This window comes from Scyliorhinus canicula, chromosome 10 (genome assembly GCF_902713615.1).
Source record: "Scyliorhinus canicula chromosome 10, sScyCan1.1, whole genome shotgun sequence".
NCBI classification, from domain to species: domain Eukaryota; kingdom Metazoa; phylum Chordata; class Chondrichthyes; order Carcharhiniformes; family Scyliorhinidae; genus Scyliorhinus; species Scyliorhinus canicula.
In genome coordinates, this window is record NC_052155.1 from 41,007,365 (window position 1) to 41,024,213 (window position 16,849).

At 46.6% G+C, this 16,849-nt stretch overlaps 1 protein-coding gene across 1 annotated transcript in view; it reads right to left on the reverse strand.

Moving 5' to 3' along the window:
• The window catches only part of tg (thyroglobulin), a 475,922-nt gene that overhangs the window by 119,324 nt on the left and 339,749 nt on the right, over window positions 1-16,849 (reverse strand). The window contains exon 44 of the mRNA XM_038808459.1: window positions 15,225-15,392. Within this exon, the coding sequence (XP_038664387.1) occupies window positions 15,225-15,392 (168 nt within the window). The remainder of the gene's footprint in view (window positions 1-15,224; window positions 15,393-16,849) is intronic.

The following is a 16,849-nucleotide window of genomic DNA, read 5'->3' on the forward strand; positions in this document are numbered from 1 at the left end:
ATCCTATTCTTCTCCCCGGTCTTTACCACCAGAACTTGTGATCGCCAGGGGCTGTTACTAGCCTCGATGACCCCTTCCTTCATAAACCATTGGACCTCGGACCTGATGAAGACCCGGTCCTGGGCACTGTATCGTCTGCTCCAAGTGGCGACAGGTTTGCAATCCGGGGTGAGGTTTGCAAACAAGGACGAGGGATCGACCTTGAGGGACGTGAGGCTGCAGACAGTGAGGGGAGGTATAGGGCCGCCGAATTTAACAGTTAGGCTCTGGAGGTTACACTGGAAGTCTAACCCCAGGCATGTGGCCATGCAGAGGTGGGGGAAGACGTAGAGCCTGTACTTTTTAAACTCCCTCCCCTGGACCGTGAGGTCCGCTATACAATACCCCGTGATCTCAACCAAATGGGAGCGAGAGACCAGGGCGATTTTCTGCTTTACGGGATAGACAGGAAGGGAGCAGCGACTTACCGTGGCAGGGTGTATGAAACTCTCTGTGCTCCCGAGTCCAGCAGGCAGGTCGTTTTATGCCCGTTGAGCCGGACCTTCGTCGTCGCCGTAGAGAGGGTGCGGGGTCGAGACTGGTCCAAGGTGACTGAAGCGAGTCGTGGCAGAAGATCGGAGTCGTCATCGGGCGATGCGTAGTCACCCACGCCAGGTTCCTCGGAGCCGATCCAAGATGGCGGCACCCACTGGTCGCACATGGTGGGGGATGGACAAAATGGCAGCGCCCATCCCCCGCACGTGGCACGGAAACACAAGATGGCAGCGCCTGGAGGCCGCACGTGGTGTTGGGGGATGGGGACGGAGGAGTTCGCAGGCCGCACGGGGCCTTCGGAGAGAAACGGGGTGATGTCCCGCAGTCGCTGCTCAGGACCGCAGCGACCGCCTTCGCATGGCAAACCAACAGAAAATGGCCCTTCTTACCGCAGCCCTTGCACGTTGCCGATCGGGCTGGGTAACACTGTCGGGGGTGTTTTGCCTAACCACAAAAATAGCAACGAGGCCCAGCGGGGTTTCCAGGGCGTCTTGCAGCACAGGCCTGAGGTGATTCAGAGTCCGTAGGGGAAGGGGAAGCTGAATTTCACGCTGCCCAGGGGGCCGCCGCGCGGTCGGGGGCGTATGAACGGGTGTTTATGTTCGCAACATCTAGAGAGTTTGCGAGGGCCCGTGCCTCTGTGAGGCTCAAAGTTTCCTTCTCTAACAGTCTCTGGCGGATTTTTGCGGACTGCATACCCGCAACAAAGACGTCTCGGATTAAGAGTTCGGTGTGCTCATTAGCGAAAACATGCGGGCAGCTGCAGTTCCTCCCCAGTATAAGGAGCGCACGGTAAAAATCGTCTAACGACTCACCAGGGATCTGCTGCCTTGTCGCCAGCAAGTGCCGAGCATCAACTTGATTTACCGGCCGGATGAAGTGTCCTTTAAGCAGTTCCATGGCGGAGTCGTAGTCGGACGTGTCCTCGATGAGCGTGTAGATGGCGGTGCCGACGCACAAGTGGAGGATGTGTAGCTTCTGCTCCCTCGTCGGTACGTTTACCGCCGTGCTGAGGTAGCTATTAAAACAAGTTAGCCAATGCTTGAATGTATCTGCTGCATTAGCTGCGTGGGGGCTGAGTCGTAGATACTCCGGCTTGATGTGGAGCTCCATCCTTTAAAATCTTGTTGATTAAATTGATGCCCGATCAATAACTACTGAAACCGAATTGAAGGCTTTAATCAACAAGTTGATTCCCCAGCAGCACGAGTACAGAAAGAAGGCCGGCTGCTAGGAAACACTGGTTCTTAGACCCCGCCTCACTGGGCGGTGCTACCTTATGTTCCGACCAATGAAATGCAAACACTTGGGCCAATGAGCAGCGAGTCGTCTCCACCAATGGTAGCTCACACTCCCAGGTACCGTAGTACCTCTAGTCATACTACCACACTGCCCATCTAAACTAAAATCTTCTACACTTCCTGGGTCCGTATCCCTCTATTCCCATCCTATTCATGTATTTGTCAAGATGCCCCTTAAATGTCACTATCGCCCCTGCTTCCACCACCTCCTCCGGCAGTGAGTTCCAGGCACCCACTACCCTCTGTGTAAAAAACTTGCCTCGTACATCTCCTCTAAACCTTGCCCCTTGCACCTTAAACCTATGCCCCCTAGTAATTGACCTCTCTACCCTGGGAAAAAGCCTCTGACTATCCACTCTGCCTATGCCCCTCATAATTTTGTAGACAATGTTGTCACAGAATGACTGCAGGACATTCTGTTGGAGGAGCATACAGCCAGAGGTCGTGGTTCACATAGGTTGGATTGAGGATGAAGATCTGGAAGTGGATTTCAGGGATCTGGAAGGGAAGAAAAGCAGGACCTCAAGAGCAGTTAACTCATGATTACTCCCCATGCTACATGTTAGTGAGAATAAGAATAGGAAGATTGAGCAGTTCAACATGCAACTGGACAAATGGAGTAGGAGGGAGGGTGTTAGATATCTGAGGCATTGGGACTGGGACAAATGTCCTTACAGGGACACTTGCTGTTGGGGGGAGGGTTAAACTAGATTGGCGGGGGACGGGAATCTGAAAGGACATTCAGAAGAGAGAAGGTAAACTGGCAGTGGGAAGGAGAAGAGTATTAACTGATCAGGAGGATATATCAGAGAGCAGCATCAAAGTAAATAGAATACTTGGAGAGTTTGATAGAACTAGAGTAGACTACAGTAAGTCATTAGATGGGGTGAGAGTAAGGGAGAACGTTTTAAGAGCCTAAATCATGGTTAATGTGAATTTATGTGAATGCACAGATTGTGGTTAATGAGACTGGTGAACTACAGGCACAGGTTGACAAATGGAACTGCGATAATATTGCTATAACACAGACCTGACTTAAAGAAATACAGGATTGGTTATTAAATATTCCAGGGTACACAAGATGTTTAGGAGAGACAAGAATGGCAGAGAGGAAGGGATGGGGGTTAGTGGCTGGTTGTGAGGAGGCATGGAGTGGCAGAATTGATTAAAGCAGCAAGGTGGCACAGTGGGTAGCACTGCTGTCTCACAGCTCCAGGGACCCAGGTTCGATTCCGACCTCGGGTGACTGTCTGTGTGGGTTTACCCGGGTGTTCTGGTTTTCTCCCACAGTCCAAAGACATGCAGGTTAGGTGCATTGGCAATGCCAAATTGCCCTTAAGTATCCAAAGGTTTGGTGGGGTTGAGGGGATCGGGCGGGAGGGGATTGGGTCTAGGTAGGATGCTCTTTCAGAGGATTGATGCAGACTTGATGGGCTTAATGGCCTCCTTCTGCTCTGAAGGGATTCTATGAGTCTATTCTATGAGTCTAAAATTGGTGTTACAGTACTGGAGAGAAAGGATGTTCCAGAGGAGTCAAGAACAGTATCTCTCTGGCTCAAGGTAAGGAATGGAAAAGGTGCAATAACATTGATGGACCAACAAGTGGAAGGGATGTAGAGTAATACATTTGAAGAGAAATTGCAGAGAGGACCAAGAATTATAGTGTAATTATAGTGTGAGACTTCAATTACCCAAATATGGACTGCAGTATGAATAGTGCAAAGGGACAACAGCACTGAGGGTTCCTGGAATGTGTTCAAGATAATTTTCTGCAGCAGTATGTCTCCAGGAGAGCAGGCACTGCTGTACCTGGTTCTGGGGAATGAGTGGGCCCCAAGCAGATCAAATATCAGTGGGAGAGCAGTTAGGGGACAGTGACCAGTGTATCATAAGGTTTAGGATGGCCATTCCAGTGCAGGGCTAATTAATTGGGGGAAAAGTCAACTTAGATGGGATGATAATGCATCAGAGTCGAATGAGTTGGAATCAAATGTTGACAGTGACTCAACAAAGGGCCACCTTCAAAGAGATTGCATTGCAGGCGATGTGAGGTTATATTCTCTTGAAGGGAAAAATAGGACAAATAAATCTAGAACACCCTGGATGACAAGAGAAAGATGAAAAGGAAGAAGTGCGCGTACGACAAATGTCGGATAGAAAATACAATGGAGAATCAAGTTAAATATAGATGGATTGGAGAGGAAATGTAATATGTACACTCCTCAAGACATGACGATTTATTTCCCAAACTTCCCTAACATTCATGCCTTTCTCAACAGTAAATACCGATGACAAATATTCACTTAGGATCTCACTCATCTCTTGTGGATCTGCATACATAGACAACCGTATTTGTGGTTGAATTTCAATGATACAGAGCAGCAGAACTCATCCAATGGTTCTCCCAGCTGGAGGCAGTGTTCGAAAAGCAAGAGTAGGGTGGTGGCACCCTCAAAATTAGACAAATAACTGGATCAATCCAGTAGGATGCTGCCACTCTACAAACCCAGCTGCAAAAGATTGGTGACGTTTCCTGGAAGGATCTGTTTGAGAGGGAACCTCTGAACCTCCTATTACAAGGAGTTGCACACCAGATTTAGAATAGAATCATAGAATCCCTACATTGCAGCAAGAGGCCATTCAGCCCATGGAGTCAGCACCGACCCTCTGAAAGTGCACCCTGCCTAGGCCCACTCCCCCACCCTATCCCCCTAATGCCATAACCCCACCCAACCTGCACATCTTTGGACACTAAGGGGCAATTTAGCATGGCCAATCCATCTAACCTGCACATCTTTGGACTGTGGGAACCACCCGGAGAAAGTGCAAACTTCACACAAACAAACACCCAAGGCCAGAGCTGAACCCGGGCACTGTGAGGCAACAGGGCTAACCACTGGTTAGGCAATACTAAGTTATGAAATTATACGACAATCTTTGAAAAATAAGAGCTGATACCGCTTTGTCTGATATGCAGCCAGCAGCCTATCAGCATTTCCATTGAGGCAAGATTGCTGACAAGTTCTAGAATTCCTCTGAACATTTGGGTTTTAGTTGATTAAAAGTCATGCATTGTGACACTGAAATGCAGCAATCCTTCTACTCAAACATTAGCAAAGCAACATTATTGGGACACTAATAGTAAACTAACAATGTAAATATTAGCCCTGAACAAAATGCTGCAAAAACTCAGCAGGTCAGGAAACATCTGTAGAGAGAAACAGTTAATATTTCAGGTCCAGATGACACTTAATGAGTCACAGGTTATCTGGACTGTTATCAGTGTTTCTCTCTGCACTGATGCTGCCTGACCTGCTGAGTATTTGCAGTAAATCTTTGATTTTATTTCCGATTTCCAGCATCTGCAGTATTTTGCTTTTGTATTAACGCCAATGTCTACTTATAAATAAAAATAACATTTAAGTACTCAGTACATTTTCATTCAATATTCTTTCTTGTCTTTTTTTATTTTCTGAACACAGGAGGGTGGTAGCTTTTAACGTCCTCTTCAGAGAGCTCATTATATCAGTTCTTTATTCTTGGCACTAGGGGAAATTTTATGCCTTTAGCTAATTTGAATGTGTTCCTCCTTACGAAGGAGCCAGATCCAGATTCCGGAGTCTCTGCTCATGATTTAGAGCTATAAGACATGAATGGTGGTCAGTTGTCTTCTAGGTTTATGTGAGCTAACAATCGCACTAGCTGGCTGGGCAAATATTTCACAGGAAGGAGAAGTGGTAGGTGACAATCCCGTTGAGGACATTCTGTCTTAGCTTCCTGAATTGGGACAAAATATTACTGCAGCTGCTCTCAGGTTTCTGAATGTGTGTGGTGTCATGTTTCACCAGTCACTACTTGACACAGACAGCGGGTTGGGAGGGTGAATGTGAGACTCAAGAATTAAAATAGCCTCAAACTAATGCCGTTGAAGCGAGGCATTGACACCTGTCCTGTCCCCTGCCTAGCCGAAACCTGCTGGCAGTTAAAATCCCCCTAAATATCCAACAGGAATAATTTCAAGTCACTAAAATAATGGCACAATTTGATGTGTGCCACTGAGTATTGTGACATGTTTCACTTCCCTTTCTTTTGCCAAGAATTGGAATAAACACAGATTTCACTAATTCAGTGGCTGGGAGCATTGTGTTAAAGTGCAACTTCACTTCTGGGAGCGAGATTCAAATGTAACCCTGATGAAGAATCTGAAGCCGCAACAATCCTAAGTCAAAACAGTTTGGGCAACGTTAAAGCAGTCTGAAGTGGTCAGAAATTAGTGAAATAAAATTGGCTGTTACACTCAGAGGTGTCATTAAGGTGATGGTGCGTGTGAAATGGAATAGATTGGTAGAGCAAGGGTTGCTTTTTTAGGCAGGGATAGGGCCAGGATGTAGCGCAACTATAAAATCCATGGAATTTCTATCCCTCTTCAGTTCTGAAGAAGGGCTAAACAGACTCAACATGTTAATTCTGTTTCGCTCTCCACAGACACTGCTGCACCTGCTGAGTTTATCCAGCATTTTCTGTTTTTTCTTCAGATTTTTACTTCAAATTTCCAACATCCACATTATTTTGCTTTTATTTTAATAATAAAGGCGGCCACAGGTTGCAGGAATTGGAGAATGTGCATTAAAACCTGATAATGATAATAATAATAATCGCTTATTGTCACGAGTAGGCTTCAATTAAGTTACTGTGAAAAACCCCTAGTCGCCACATTCCGGCGCCTGTTCGGGGAGGCCGGTACGGGAATTGAACCTGTGCTGCTGGCATTGTTCTGCGTTATAAGCCAGCTGTTTAGTCCGCTGTTTAGCCCACTGTGCTACACCCTCGTGGGTAGATAATAATAATCTTTATTAGATGAATAGGTTTGGACAATGTCACGACTAACAGTCTGATACAAATTGATACAATATGATAAACTATTGTCTCATCCAGTCCATTATCCAGGATGTCCATTGGACTTGAGAAATGAAGGCTGCAATTCTCTGGGCGTTCACCTGCGGTGGGAATCTCTAGTGCCAGCGGCAGCGCACCCCCACCCATGGGTTTCCTGGTGGCGTGGGCTGGTTTCAATGGAATTCCCATTGACAGCAGTACGTGCAGAGAATCTCACCCGCCAGCGAATGGTTTGCCAAAAAGCATGTGGCTGGGAGGCCATGAATCCTGCCCTAATTGCCCTAATTGGTTCATTGTATGCAGCTAAATTGCATTAAATGTTGTAAGGAGGGTGATTCTATTCATGTGGGCACTCATGAGGTGGCTGTGAGGAATATCTGGGAGGTGGGAGTCATGTGTCTGGTTGACAGAGCTATTGGTGATCATGGTGATCTCTGGAATCATGTTCAAGAGACTGTCATGTTCTTAAGGAAGGACTGCAGTATATATTGGCCTGAAACTGGAAGCAAAAAAGTCAAATAAATCCTGCAATGAAAGAGTCAGAGCAAAAACGAGACACTGGGGGCGGAATTCTCCGCTCCCCACGCCGGGTGGGAGAATCGCGGGAGGGCCGGGCGACTCACGACACGCCGCCCTGGCACCCCCCGTGATTCTCCCACCCCCCGCTCGGAGAATCGCCGCTCGCCGTGAACCGCCGCTTCTCCGGCCCGGATGGGCCAAGCGGCCTGATGTCCCTGACCTGTTCCACCAGCGGCAACCACACCTGGTCGCTGCCGTCATGAACATGGCGGCAAAGCTTCATTTGTGGCTTGTGGGGGGCGGAGAGGGGAGTGAGCACCACGGCCGTGCTCAGGAGGGGACTGGCCCGCAATCGGTGCCCACCTATCGTCGGGCCGGTGTCTCCAAGGGACGCACTCTTTCCCCTTCCACCGCCTCGCAAGATCAAGCCGCCACGTCTTGCGGGGACAATGGAGGGGAAGACGGCAACCGCGCATGTGCGGGTTGGAGCTGGGCAACCGCGCATGTGCGGGTTGGAGCTGGCCAACCTGCGCATGCGCAGCTGACGTCACTTAGGCGCTGCCGACGCGTCATTCTCGGCGCGCCGCCTTGACGCTTGCGTCAAGGCCCGGCGGCCGAGATTTACGGTACGCCGCTTCTAGCCCCCTGGGGCGGGGGTGAATAGGGTGCGAGGAGCAGCCTCCGAGGCCGTCGTGAAACTCGGGCGAGTTCACGACGGCCTTCCCGATGCCGCGTGGGAGCGGAGAATTTCGCCCTGGCGCGGCTCAACTCGGTTAAGTGACGAGGCCGTTGAATCTCACGAGAGGCCTCTTGTGAGATTTGCGACACTCAAAACAACTTGTGAGATTTAACGAGATCTCGCAAGACATCGCCATCTGAATCTCAACCTCGCTGGGCGAGATCCATATTAATATATTTAAGGGCTCATTTAAATATGTATGCACCGTATTCACCAGGAGACCTCGGCAGGATGCCATTTTGCACTGGTTTCCACAATCGTGAACCAGACTTAATGGCACCCTGGCGTTTAGACATCCTCGGGTAGTCGGTACAGGGTAGGGTGTTACCCTGGCTCTCCTGTTGGCACCCGGGCACATTGGCACTTTTCTATGCCCTGATGCCGCTCCGACCTACTTGCTGGATCTTCTAAACCTAACTTCTTCAGAGATTCTCGAAGCAGAGTCCATTGAAGATCTCCATCACAGCACTGTCGCATTAGTGAGGAATGGGGGAGGGCGGTAGGGGGAAACAGGCCACACACACCCATTCACAGCATTAACTGTCTTATGGTAAGTTTAAAAGGTCCAGTATAAATATTTGTGACTGGATGAATAAGTGAGTGAGTAAATGGTTAAGGTGGTAAAGCGAGCAGTGTAGGTGAGGTAAGTGGGTAGGATGGCAGAGGTGGCAGGTGGTTTGGCAGTGGGTGGGTGAGGTGTGTAGATGGGTGAGTGGATGGGTGCGTGAGTGTGCAGGTGTTTCAGTGCGGTGGACAGCTAAGTGGATAGGTAGGCTATGGGGTGGTGAGTGACTGGATAGGTGGGTGAGGTGCCAGGTGGTAACATGGTAGGGTGGCATGTTGGTAGGGTAGCAAGTGGGTAGATGGCAGGTAAGTGAGGTGGCAGGGCTGAGCTGGTAGGTGGGTGATGTGGGCAGGTGCATGCATGGGTAGGTGGGAGCATGGATAGGTGGTTGGTTGAGGTGAGTGGATGGATGAGTGGGTACGTGGGTGAGAGGGTAGGCGTGTAAGAGAGTAGGTGACCCGGGAATTAATATGGTTGGAATGGGAGGGGTTGTCATGTCTAGTTGGGGGTGGGGGGATTAGTCAGTTTGCTGGTGGCATAGTTTTGCTGTGTTGCGGGGTCAAGGGGCAGTTGGTGGTGTTATGGGGGTTGTAGGGTTGGGTCAGGTCATGGTGTTGGGATTGTAATCGGGGTGGGGTGGGGGTGGTTTTTTCAGTAGGGAGTGATTTGGCGGGTTGGTTCTACAGTTATTCAGGAGTTCGGCGAGGAATTTTCTGTCTAACATTTGCTGTGTTATTATCCAGGTTAGGAGCGCTGGTGTGTCTTAAGTCTCTGATGCCAACTCAGAGTCAGAGACATTCATGGAGGTTCCCTGGGAGCAGGGGAATTGCAGGGAAATGCAAACTTCCCACACAATTCCCAAGGAGGTCAGTGCGTCGAGTACTCCGCAGGATCCTGACCACATCTTGAGTCGTATGTCTCAAGATCTGAGTCATTACTGCATTTAAATGCAGAACTAAGTAATGAAAAGATTCTTGGATTATTGGGAACCTGGTTTATGTTTAAAAGGTCATGAATTAGACTTGCTTTCTATGGTATAGGAGGTGTTTTGCCATATGAATTTTATGTGGATTCTCTTGATTGTCTGCTGTAACTTCAGTTGAAAGATCAGTGGTAATTCTGCAAAACAACATAATGGTACTTCAACTATTCTGTGGAATGCACAGCACCCTCCACAGCATTTGTGTTGGATAATTGGGGAAACCCAAAAATGAGATTCAATTTTTTTGAGTTGAACTGGTTACAGATCCAGATAAACTGTTCGCTATGGAGAAAGGTTCCAAAAATAGGTAAAAATGATTAATAAGAAGGGAAGCCAGAGAAAACATTTTAGCACAGGGATTTGTGAAATCAAGTTACCAAAGAAAACTACTCAGTCAGAAAAGTGGGCAGAAATTATGGTTAAATCTTAAGAATTAGTTCTCCCGGCACACAGCTTCAACATATCAGGCATTCTGTTGCAAATATCAAAGCACTTTGTACCATTTTAAAGTTAATAATGTAAGAAGCACTAAATTCCCAAAATATGCTCCGCTCAGTCTTGCATCAAGCGCTGTGCTGTGAACCCAGTTTATAGGAACACATAACAAAGTTTTGGAGAGAAAGAAGAGATTGAAGAGTAGGACGAGGTTATGAGCAAGGTCAGTCAGCCCCTCAAACCTGTTTTGCTATTTAATAAGGTCATAGCTGATCTGATAGTTAAGCTCAAATCTGCAACCTGCCTATCCCCGATAACCAATCAATCTATTGCTTAGCAAGCATCTATACATTTCTGCCTTAAAAATATTCAATGTCTCTGCTTCCACCATCTTTTCAAGAAGAGAGTTCCAAAGACACACGGCCCTTTAAGAGAAAGAATTTCACCTCATCTCCATTTTAAATGAGTGATCTCTTATTTTTGAACCCCCAGTTCGAGATTCTCCCACAAGAGGAGACATCCTCTCCACATCCACCCTGTCAAGATCCTTCAGGTTGTTACATGTTTCACTCAAGTCACCTCTTACTCTTCTGAACTCCAGTGGATACAAGCCTAGCCTGTCCAACCTTTCTTCATCAGGCAACCCACCCATTCCAGATCTTAGTCTGGTAAACCCTCTCTTCCAACCTATTTGCATCCTTCCTTAAATAAGGTGACCAATACTATGAGAGGTTAGTTTGTCGGCTTGGGATCAGTGAGTTGAATCTTCCAAGGTGTGGCAATCACCGTTGGATTAACACTCTGCTCATATTTACTTGCCTCGCACTGGAGTTGCACATTCCTCGCCTAGGCGTCTGAACTCGGCATCTTGAGAAATGTGGAGTACACCTGCTCTTGGAGTCCTTCCCTCATACTGCTGGAGGGTGGGAGAAACCAAGTCATGCGCTCTTTTTTGGGGCACTAGCATTCTAGTGAGTGTGAATGTCCCTTTGTTTAAATGCTACTTTCAGAAGCTACGGAGAGAAGGTAAGTGTGGAAGGTAAATGGGTGGGGGTTAGGGTGAATCATAGGATGGGGTAGTGAGAGGTAGTCGAGGGCCTAGTTGGGGTTTGGGGTACAGGAGGGTAATTGGCAGCAGTTGGAGGGCCGTTGGGGGGGCATCAAGATGGGAGTTGGGATAGTCGATTTAGGTATTCAGAGGATCGGGGGATGGTTTATGGAATGTGGGGGCAGGGTCAGTAGGAAAGAGATAGAACTGATCTTAATCCTTCTAACCTTTCCTGAGAAAATATTTGCAAAGTGAGTCGGATCCATCTGAAATCTCCACCTTTAAGCCCAGGTTTTGGAGGGTTCTAGATGCTGGGAATTGCCCAAAGGATGCTGAAATTTCCTGGGAAATTCACATTTAGTCACTGCGTGGGGGCATCCGAGGAGCCCGCCAGCACACCTTTAGGGATAACTCCAGGGTACGACCATCAGTATACCAGAAGATGCAGGCCACTGAGAATGCTGTGCCTTTTCCTGAACTCTTTTACTTACCTAGGATGTTATAATTGAATGACAATTTGAATAAACTGTGGCTCATAAAAGATAATGAGCTATTTGCAAACTTTTATGCTGCAGCCTATTAAAGTTCTCATCTAGTGAGTATGAACAAAAACATACTTTATATCAAAGGATCAATGTAACTGTTAACCGTGCTGTATTTGCCTGCTGGGTACTGGAAACCAAATAATTAAGGGAATGTTATATGCCAGGATTAAAACTCTGTTATTTACATATCATCCATAATTCTAGGAACTAAGTGAATGTCTTTTGGTCTATCAGAATGCTTGCACCAGTAAGAATTTTATTTAATTATGAACGACTGGGGGCCAAATTAGACAATCCCCTCAAAATGAGTGCGTGAACTGCGATGCATGTTAACTGCATGCCTATTCAATGCAATGCAGCCAGCTAGACTGTAGAAGAATGGAGATGGTGCAATGCTTGTCGCATTGGGGAGCCTGCCAGAAAGATTGTATTCAATGTCAAGCAACATGGAGGAGTCTGGCATCAGATTGCACAGAACTTTGTGCAGAACTTGGAGTTGAATCCTTTCCAGCACAGAATTTCATCAACCGGCATGTGAACTGAATCATGATGTAGCATCTCATGGCTAATGTTTCAGTTTCCATTGCAGCACAAGCAGCCCCCACCAAAAGTCTAGGTGCTGGAATGGAAGTCATGCAAGCTCAGAATTCTGCCACCTTGGCTGTGGCTACCAGTGTTAAAAGAGCTTGCAGAGTGTCACAGCAAATGGTTGCCAGGATTAACTAGGTAGGAGTGCACTCAGGACTGCTGTCCTCTCTCAGGCTGGTAGTATTTGTTCTCCATCATTGCTACTTCTCGCTTTTGCTCGTCAGTCAGCAATCCCAGACTGCTGAGGCCCATCCACAGATGGGGCAGGATCTATCTGGGTCTTCTAGATTCAGAGCTGTTTGAGGTTGTCCTCTAAGCCCAATCAGGGTAGCACTGCGCAGAAGCACCGGGACAGGCAAAGAGGCAAAGACACACGGAAGACAGGCTCCGAGGGAAGGCACTTCAAATTTGAAAGCAATATGGTATGGTTTCAATTATAAATTTGGTTTTGATGGTTTATTGTGAGTTGGGGTTTTGTTTTTGCATTGTGGCTAAGAGGACAATGTAATGGTCAATGACATATTGCAGGTAAGGATTGTGCTAGAGTTGAGATTATCGCTCTTGAATGAGTTCTTCACATACAGCTCAGTCAGAAGGGGGCTGCCCATATTTCAGCTCCCTTTTTATTGTTCCTCTTCTGCCTTCTCCTCTTTCAAGTCCCCCTCTTCTTCTTCTTCCTCCTCATATTCCTGCTCCTCCGTCTGATGGCTTATTCACGCCTGATGTCCAAGTTGTGCGCCATGCATCATACCACAATGAATCTTGAGGCCAGCTCAGCAATATACTACAAAGCTACTCAACAGCAGTTGAGGTAATGGCATAATTGTTTTAGCACCCCGGTGGTCTTCTCTATCACATTTCTTATGGCAGAATGACTCTCATTGTATGCGTGTTGCACATGAGTGCATGAATTGTGAACTGGAACCACAAGCCATGTCATAGTAGGTAAGCCTTGTCATTCAATAATCACCCTTTGTTTTAACTTGGTGGCTGACACAGCGTACTGCAGCGGAATGAAGCATCATGATTGCTTCCAGGATATTGAGCATAAACTTGCTCAATGCATTGCATATGGTCACACGCTAATTAGACATTTTGGGTTCTGGTAGATGGCAGAGTTGACATGTAGTGCCTGCAAAGCAATGTGTGTGACAAGAATGGGACTTTGTACCATGGGGAAGCTTGCAACCTTAACTCTCTTGTTCCGTCTGCTTTCTCATCAACAGTTTGTGAGAATTTGGTAATACCTCCTGAAGTCTAACAAAGTTGGCGTGCAACCTGCCTCTAATGCTGTGCCAATGCAGCTCCTGTGCCAGTTAAAAGGCGAGCAAGAAAAATCCCCTGCTGTCTTGGTGTTTGAATTTTACTTCCTTCCCTGTAGGGCGCAAACCCTTGGCAGGTTTTACACAAATGGGGAAATTTAACCTATCATATGTCACAATGACAAAGGTATGGCAATGTCAACATAGCAGTCTTCCTGTGGTTCACTTATTTCTTGACAGGATGATAATGGAGATTATTTAGATGCTTCCTGTGACCCAAAAGGGCTACCATTTCCTGGCACTAATACAGAACACATCATATTGCGTGTGCTTGCTTCTGACAGGAAGGATTTTATCAGCACCTTGCTGAGCAAGCATCTGTAAACTCCAGCTTATAAAGCATCAAAGCCTTCCTTTAATGAGCTAGTCTCGTGCCTCTGTGTTGTTCACAATCAATACATATGTTTACCAGCCCAGGATGTAAGACTGGACTGAATCCCTCCAGTTTGAATGAGGGAGATAAAAGTAAAGCATATTTATTTTCTAAAACTTAAGGCCAAAATTGGATAAATGTGATTACACGTACAATAAAAGTTGCAAGTGATTGTGCCCCATTTAGCGGTTGGAGGAATTTAAATCAACATGTTAGTCATTGTTCACTAATAGCCCATCTTTAAGTTTTAGGGCCGTACTTTCTCCAACTACCATCCATTGTCCAAATTAAGCACACGGAGCCTGTTAATTCAAGGAACTCAAAGGAGACTGGGTGGAGGGGCTGCCGAGAGAAATGTCAGGAGATTGGTAAAGACATTGAAGGAAGGGGGAGCAGATATGGGGGAGGGGATAGGTGAGTTGTGAGTTTACTGAGAAACTATAGGCTCAATTCAGTCCTTCAAGCGGGGAGTCATGGTCAAACAACACTATTGCAGATTGTCTGCCCTGAACTCCTTTCGAGCTCCCCATTGCGAGCATTGTAGCTCTGATACATTGTGATTTGGGGTAACAAGTAGACAGCTGAACAAAGTTGCAGAGAGAGCAGCAAAATTAAAGTCTGAAGGAAAGAGAGTAAATTAGTGGAGTCAAAGGAATGAAGAGAGAGAAGGAATAGAGGGAGTGGGGCATAAATCACTGGAAGTTCCCAATTGCTTTGAGCTTTGAGTATGATTTTATCAAATCTTGAACTGAATCAATGATTTTCTTTTACAGCTGCTATCAATCCCAAGTTCCTTCAGCGATCAGAGACATGGAAAATTAGACAACTATGAGAGGGGACAATTGCTCTCACTGTTGATTGTGAGACTGGATAGATGTCACTAAATCGCTTTTGGTATAGTGAAATAACATTTAACGAAGGGATAGGGTCCATGGCAGTTTAGATTGTGCATGATCCATGGAAGGACTGATTCTGATTGGTCTAATAGCTGCATCAGGTTTTCCCAAAGACACTGAATCTCACTGCCTACATCCACATAAGTATATAAAAACAGAAGGACAAAGAGACACACGGGCACAGCAGGAATCATTGGCTGGCTACTTGGAATAGGAACTTAGCTGATCTTTCCTCCTTAGACTATTAAGGCAAGGTCAGTTGTAAGACTTTGATTTCAAGCTCTGCTGACTAACTAACTCAATGTTAATTTGGAGAATTCCTGGTCTGCAGGAATCAGGCACACTCTCGACAGTGAACTGACTAACTGAACCACCATACCTTATTATCTGATTAACATTGTTTCAACCCACACGGGGTCAATCGTTCAGCAACAAAGAATACTTTCCAGCATTCTTAAAACATTTACTGCGACCACCCTACCTTGATTGCTTTTGCTCTTCTAACAAGTCCATCTTCCTCTGCGCTCCCGATCAGTAAGTCCACCTTTTGATGCCGGCCACTACTTAGGGTCGCGAGAGGGGTTTCCTGCAGGTAAATCCCATCAACTATGGGAGCCCATGACTGGAAAGGTCCGCTGACAGCTAAGAGCTGTGGAATAACAAAAGAAACCAATATGCAAGTCAGCACTAAGCCTGAATACAGAGACTTGTCATGTAGGTTACGCTATGCTATTGAATTTACATAGGAATGTAGGAAATGGCAGATGGAAAAAGACCAAAGTTCATCAAATTTCCTTGAGTCACCTGATAAAATAATGGGACAACAATACTCGGACAACAATAATGGGCAGCACAGTGGCACAGTGTTTAGCACTGCTGCCTCACAGCGCCAGGGACATGGGTTCAATTCTGGCCTTGTTTGACAGTTTGTGTGGAGTTTGCACATTCTCCCCGTGTCTGCGTAGATTTCCTCTAGGTGCTCGGATTTCCTCCCACAGTCCAAAGATGGGTTTACGGGGTTACAGGGATAGGGTGGGTACAGACTCGATGGGTCGAATGGCCTCCTTCCATACTGTGCAGATTCTATGATTCTATTAATCTTATTAATTAGTATCAAAAGATAATTTGGGACAAGCCCAAGTGCAGAGCTTCCTCTAAATGTGTAATACATGCCTTGTTTGAAATTACTCAAATACAGTATTCCAAAACTTTATTTTCTTAAAGAATCATATTTCATTGTTTGACTGAAATAGCAATCTTGTGTATGATGTGATGGGTAGGCCTGGTCTAGGTGGACTGCGTTTGATGCAGTATAGCGAGAGACAAACTTCCAACACTTGATGAGATGTGACACGATTTTATTTAACAGCTAACTATTTACATATCCGACTGTGGGTTGACACTATGCTGACTTGACTGGAGACCTGATGCTAGCCTGGCCAGACTAACTGACTACCACATGGTGTTTGCATTGACTATGTTCATGAGCTCTGACTGTCCCAGTGGCTGGATCCCGAAAGAGCGGGAAAGCTGTGCCCTCTGGCTTTATAGTGGTCGTGTCCTATCTGGTGATTGGCTGCTGTGTTCTGTGTGTTTACTGGCCATCCTGTGTGTCAATCAGTGCCTGTCTGCAATCCATTATATACATAGATGTATATTATGACATCTCCCCCCCTTTTCTTTCTTAAAAAAAAGGCTTGTGTTTGAGGGTGCAATCTCAGGCAGGAGAATGGGGATGAGAAAAATATCAGCTATGATTGAATGGCGGAGCAGACTCAATGGGCAAAGTGGTCTAATTCTACTCCGATGTCTTATGGTCTGACAAACACACTCCTCCAATCACACTACATCCTGACCCTCCTCCAATCACACTGCACGCTGACCCTCCTCCAATCACACTGCACCCTGACCCTCCTACACTCACACTGCACCCTGACCCTCCTCCAATCATACTGCACCCTGACCCTCTTACACTCACCCTGCAATCTGACATCCTCCAATCTCACTGCACCCTGAACTTCCTTCAATCACACTGCAGCGTAATCGTCTTCCAATCACACTGCAGCCTGACATCCTTCTCCAATCATACTGCACCCTGACATCCAC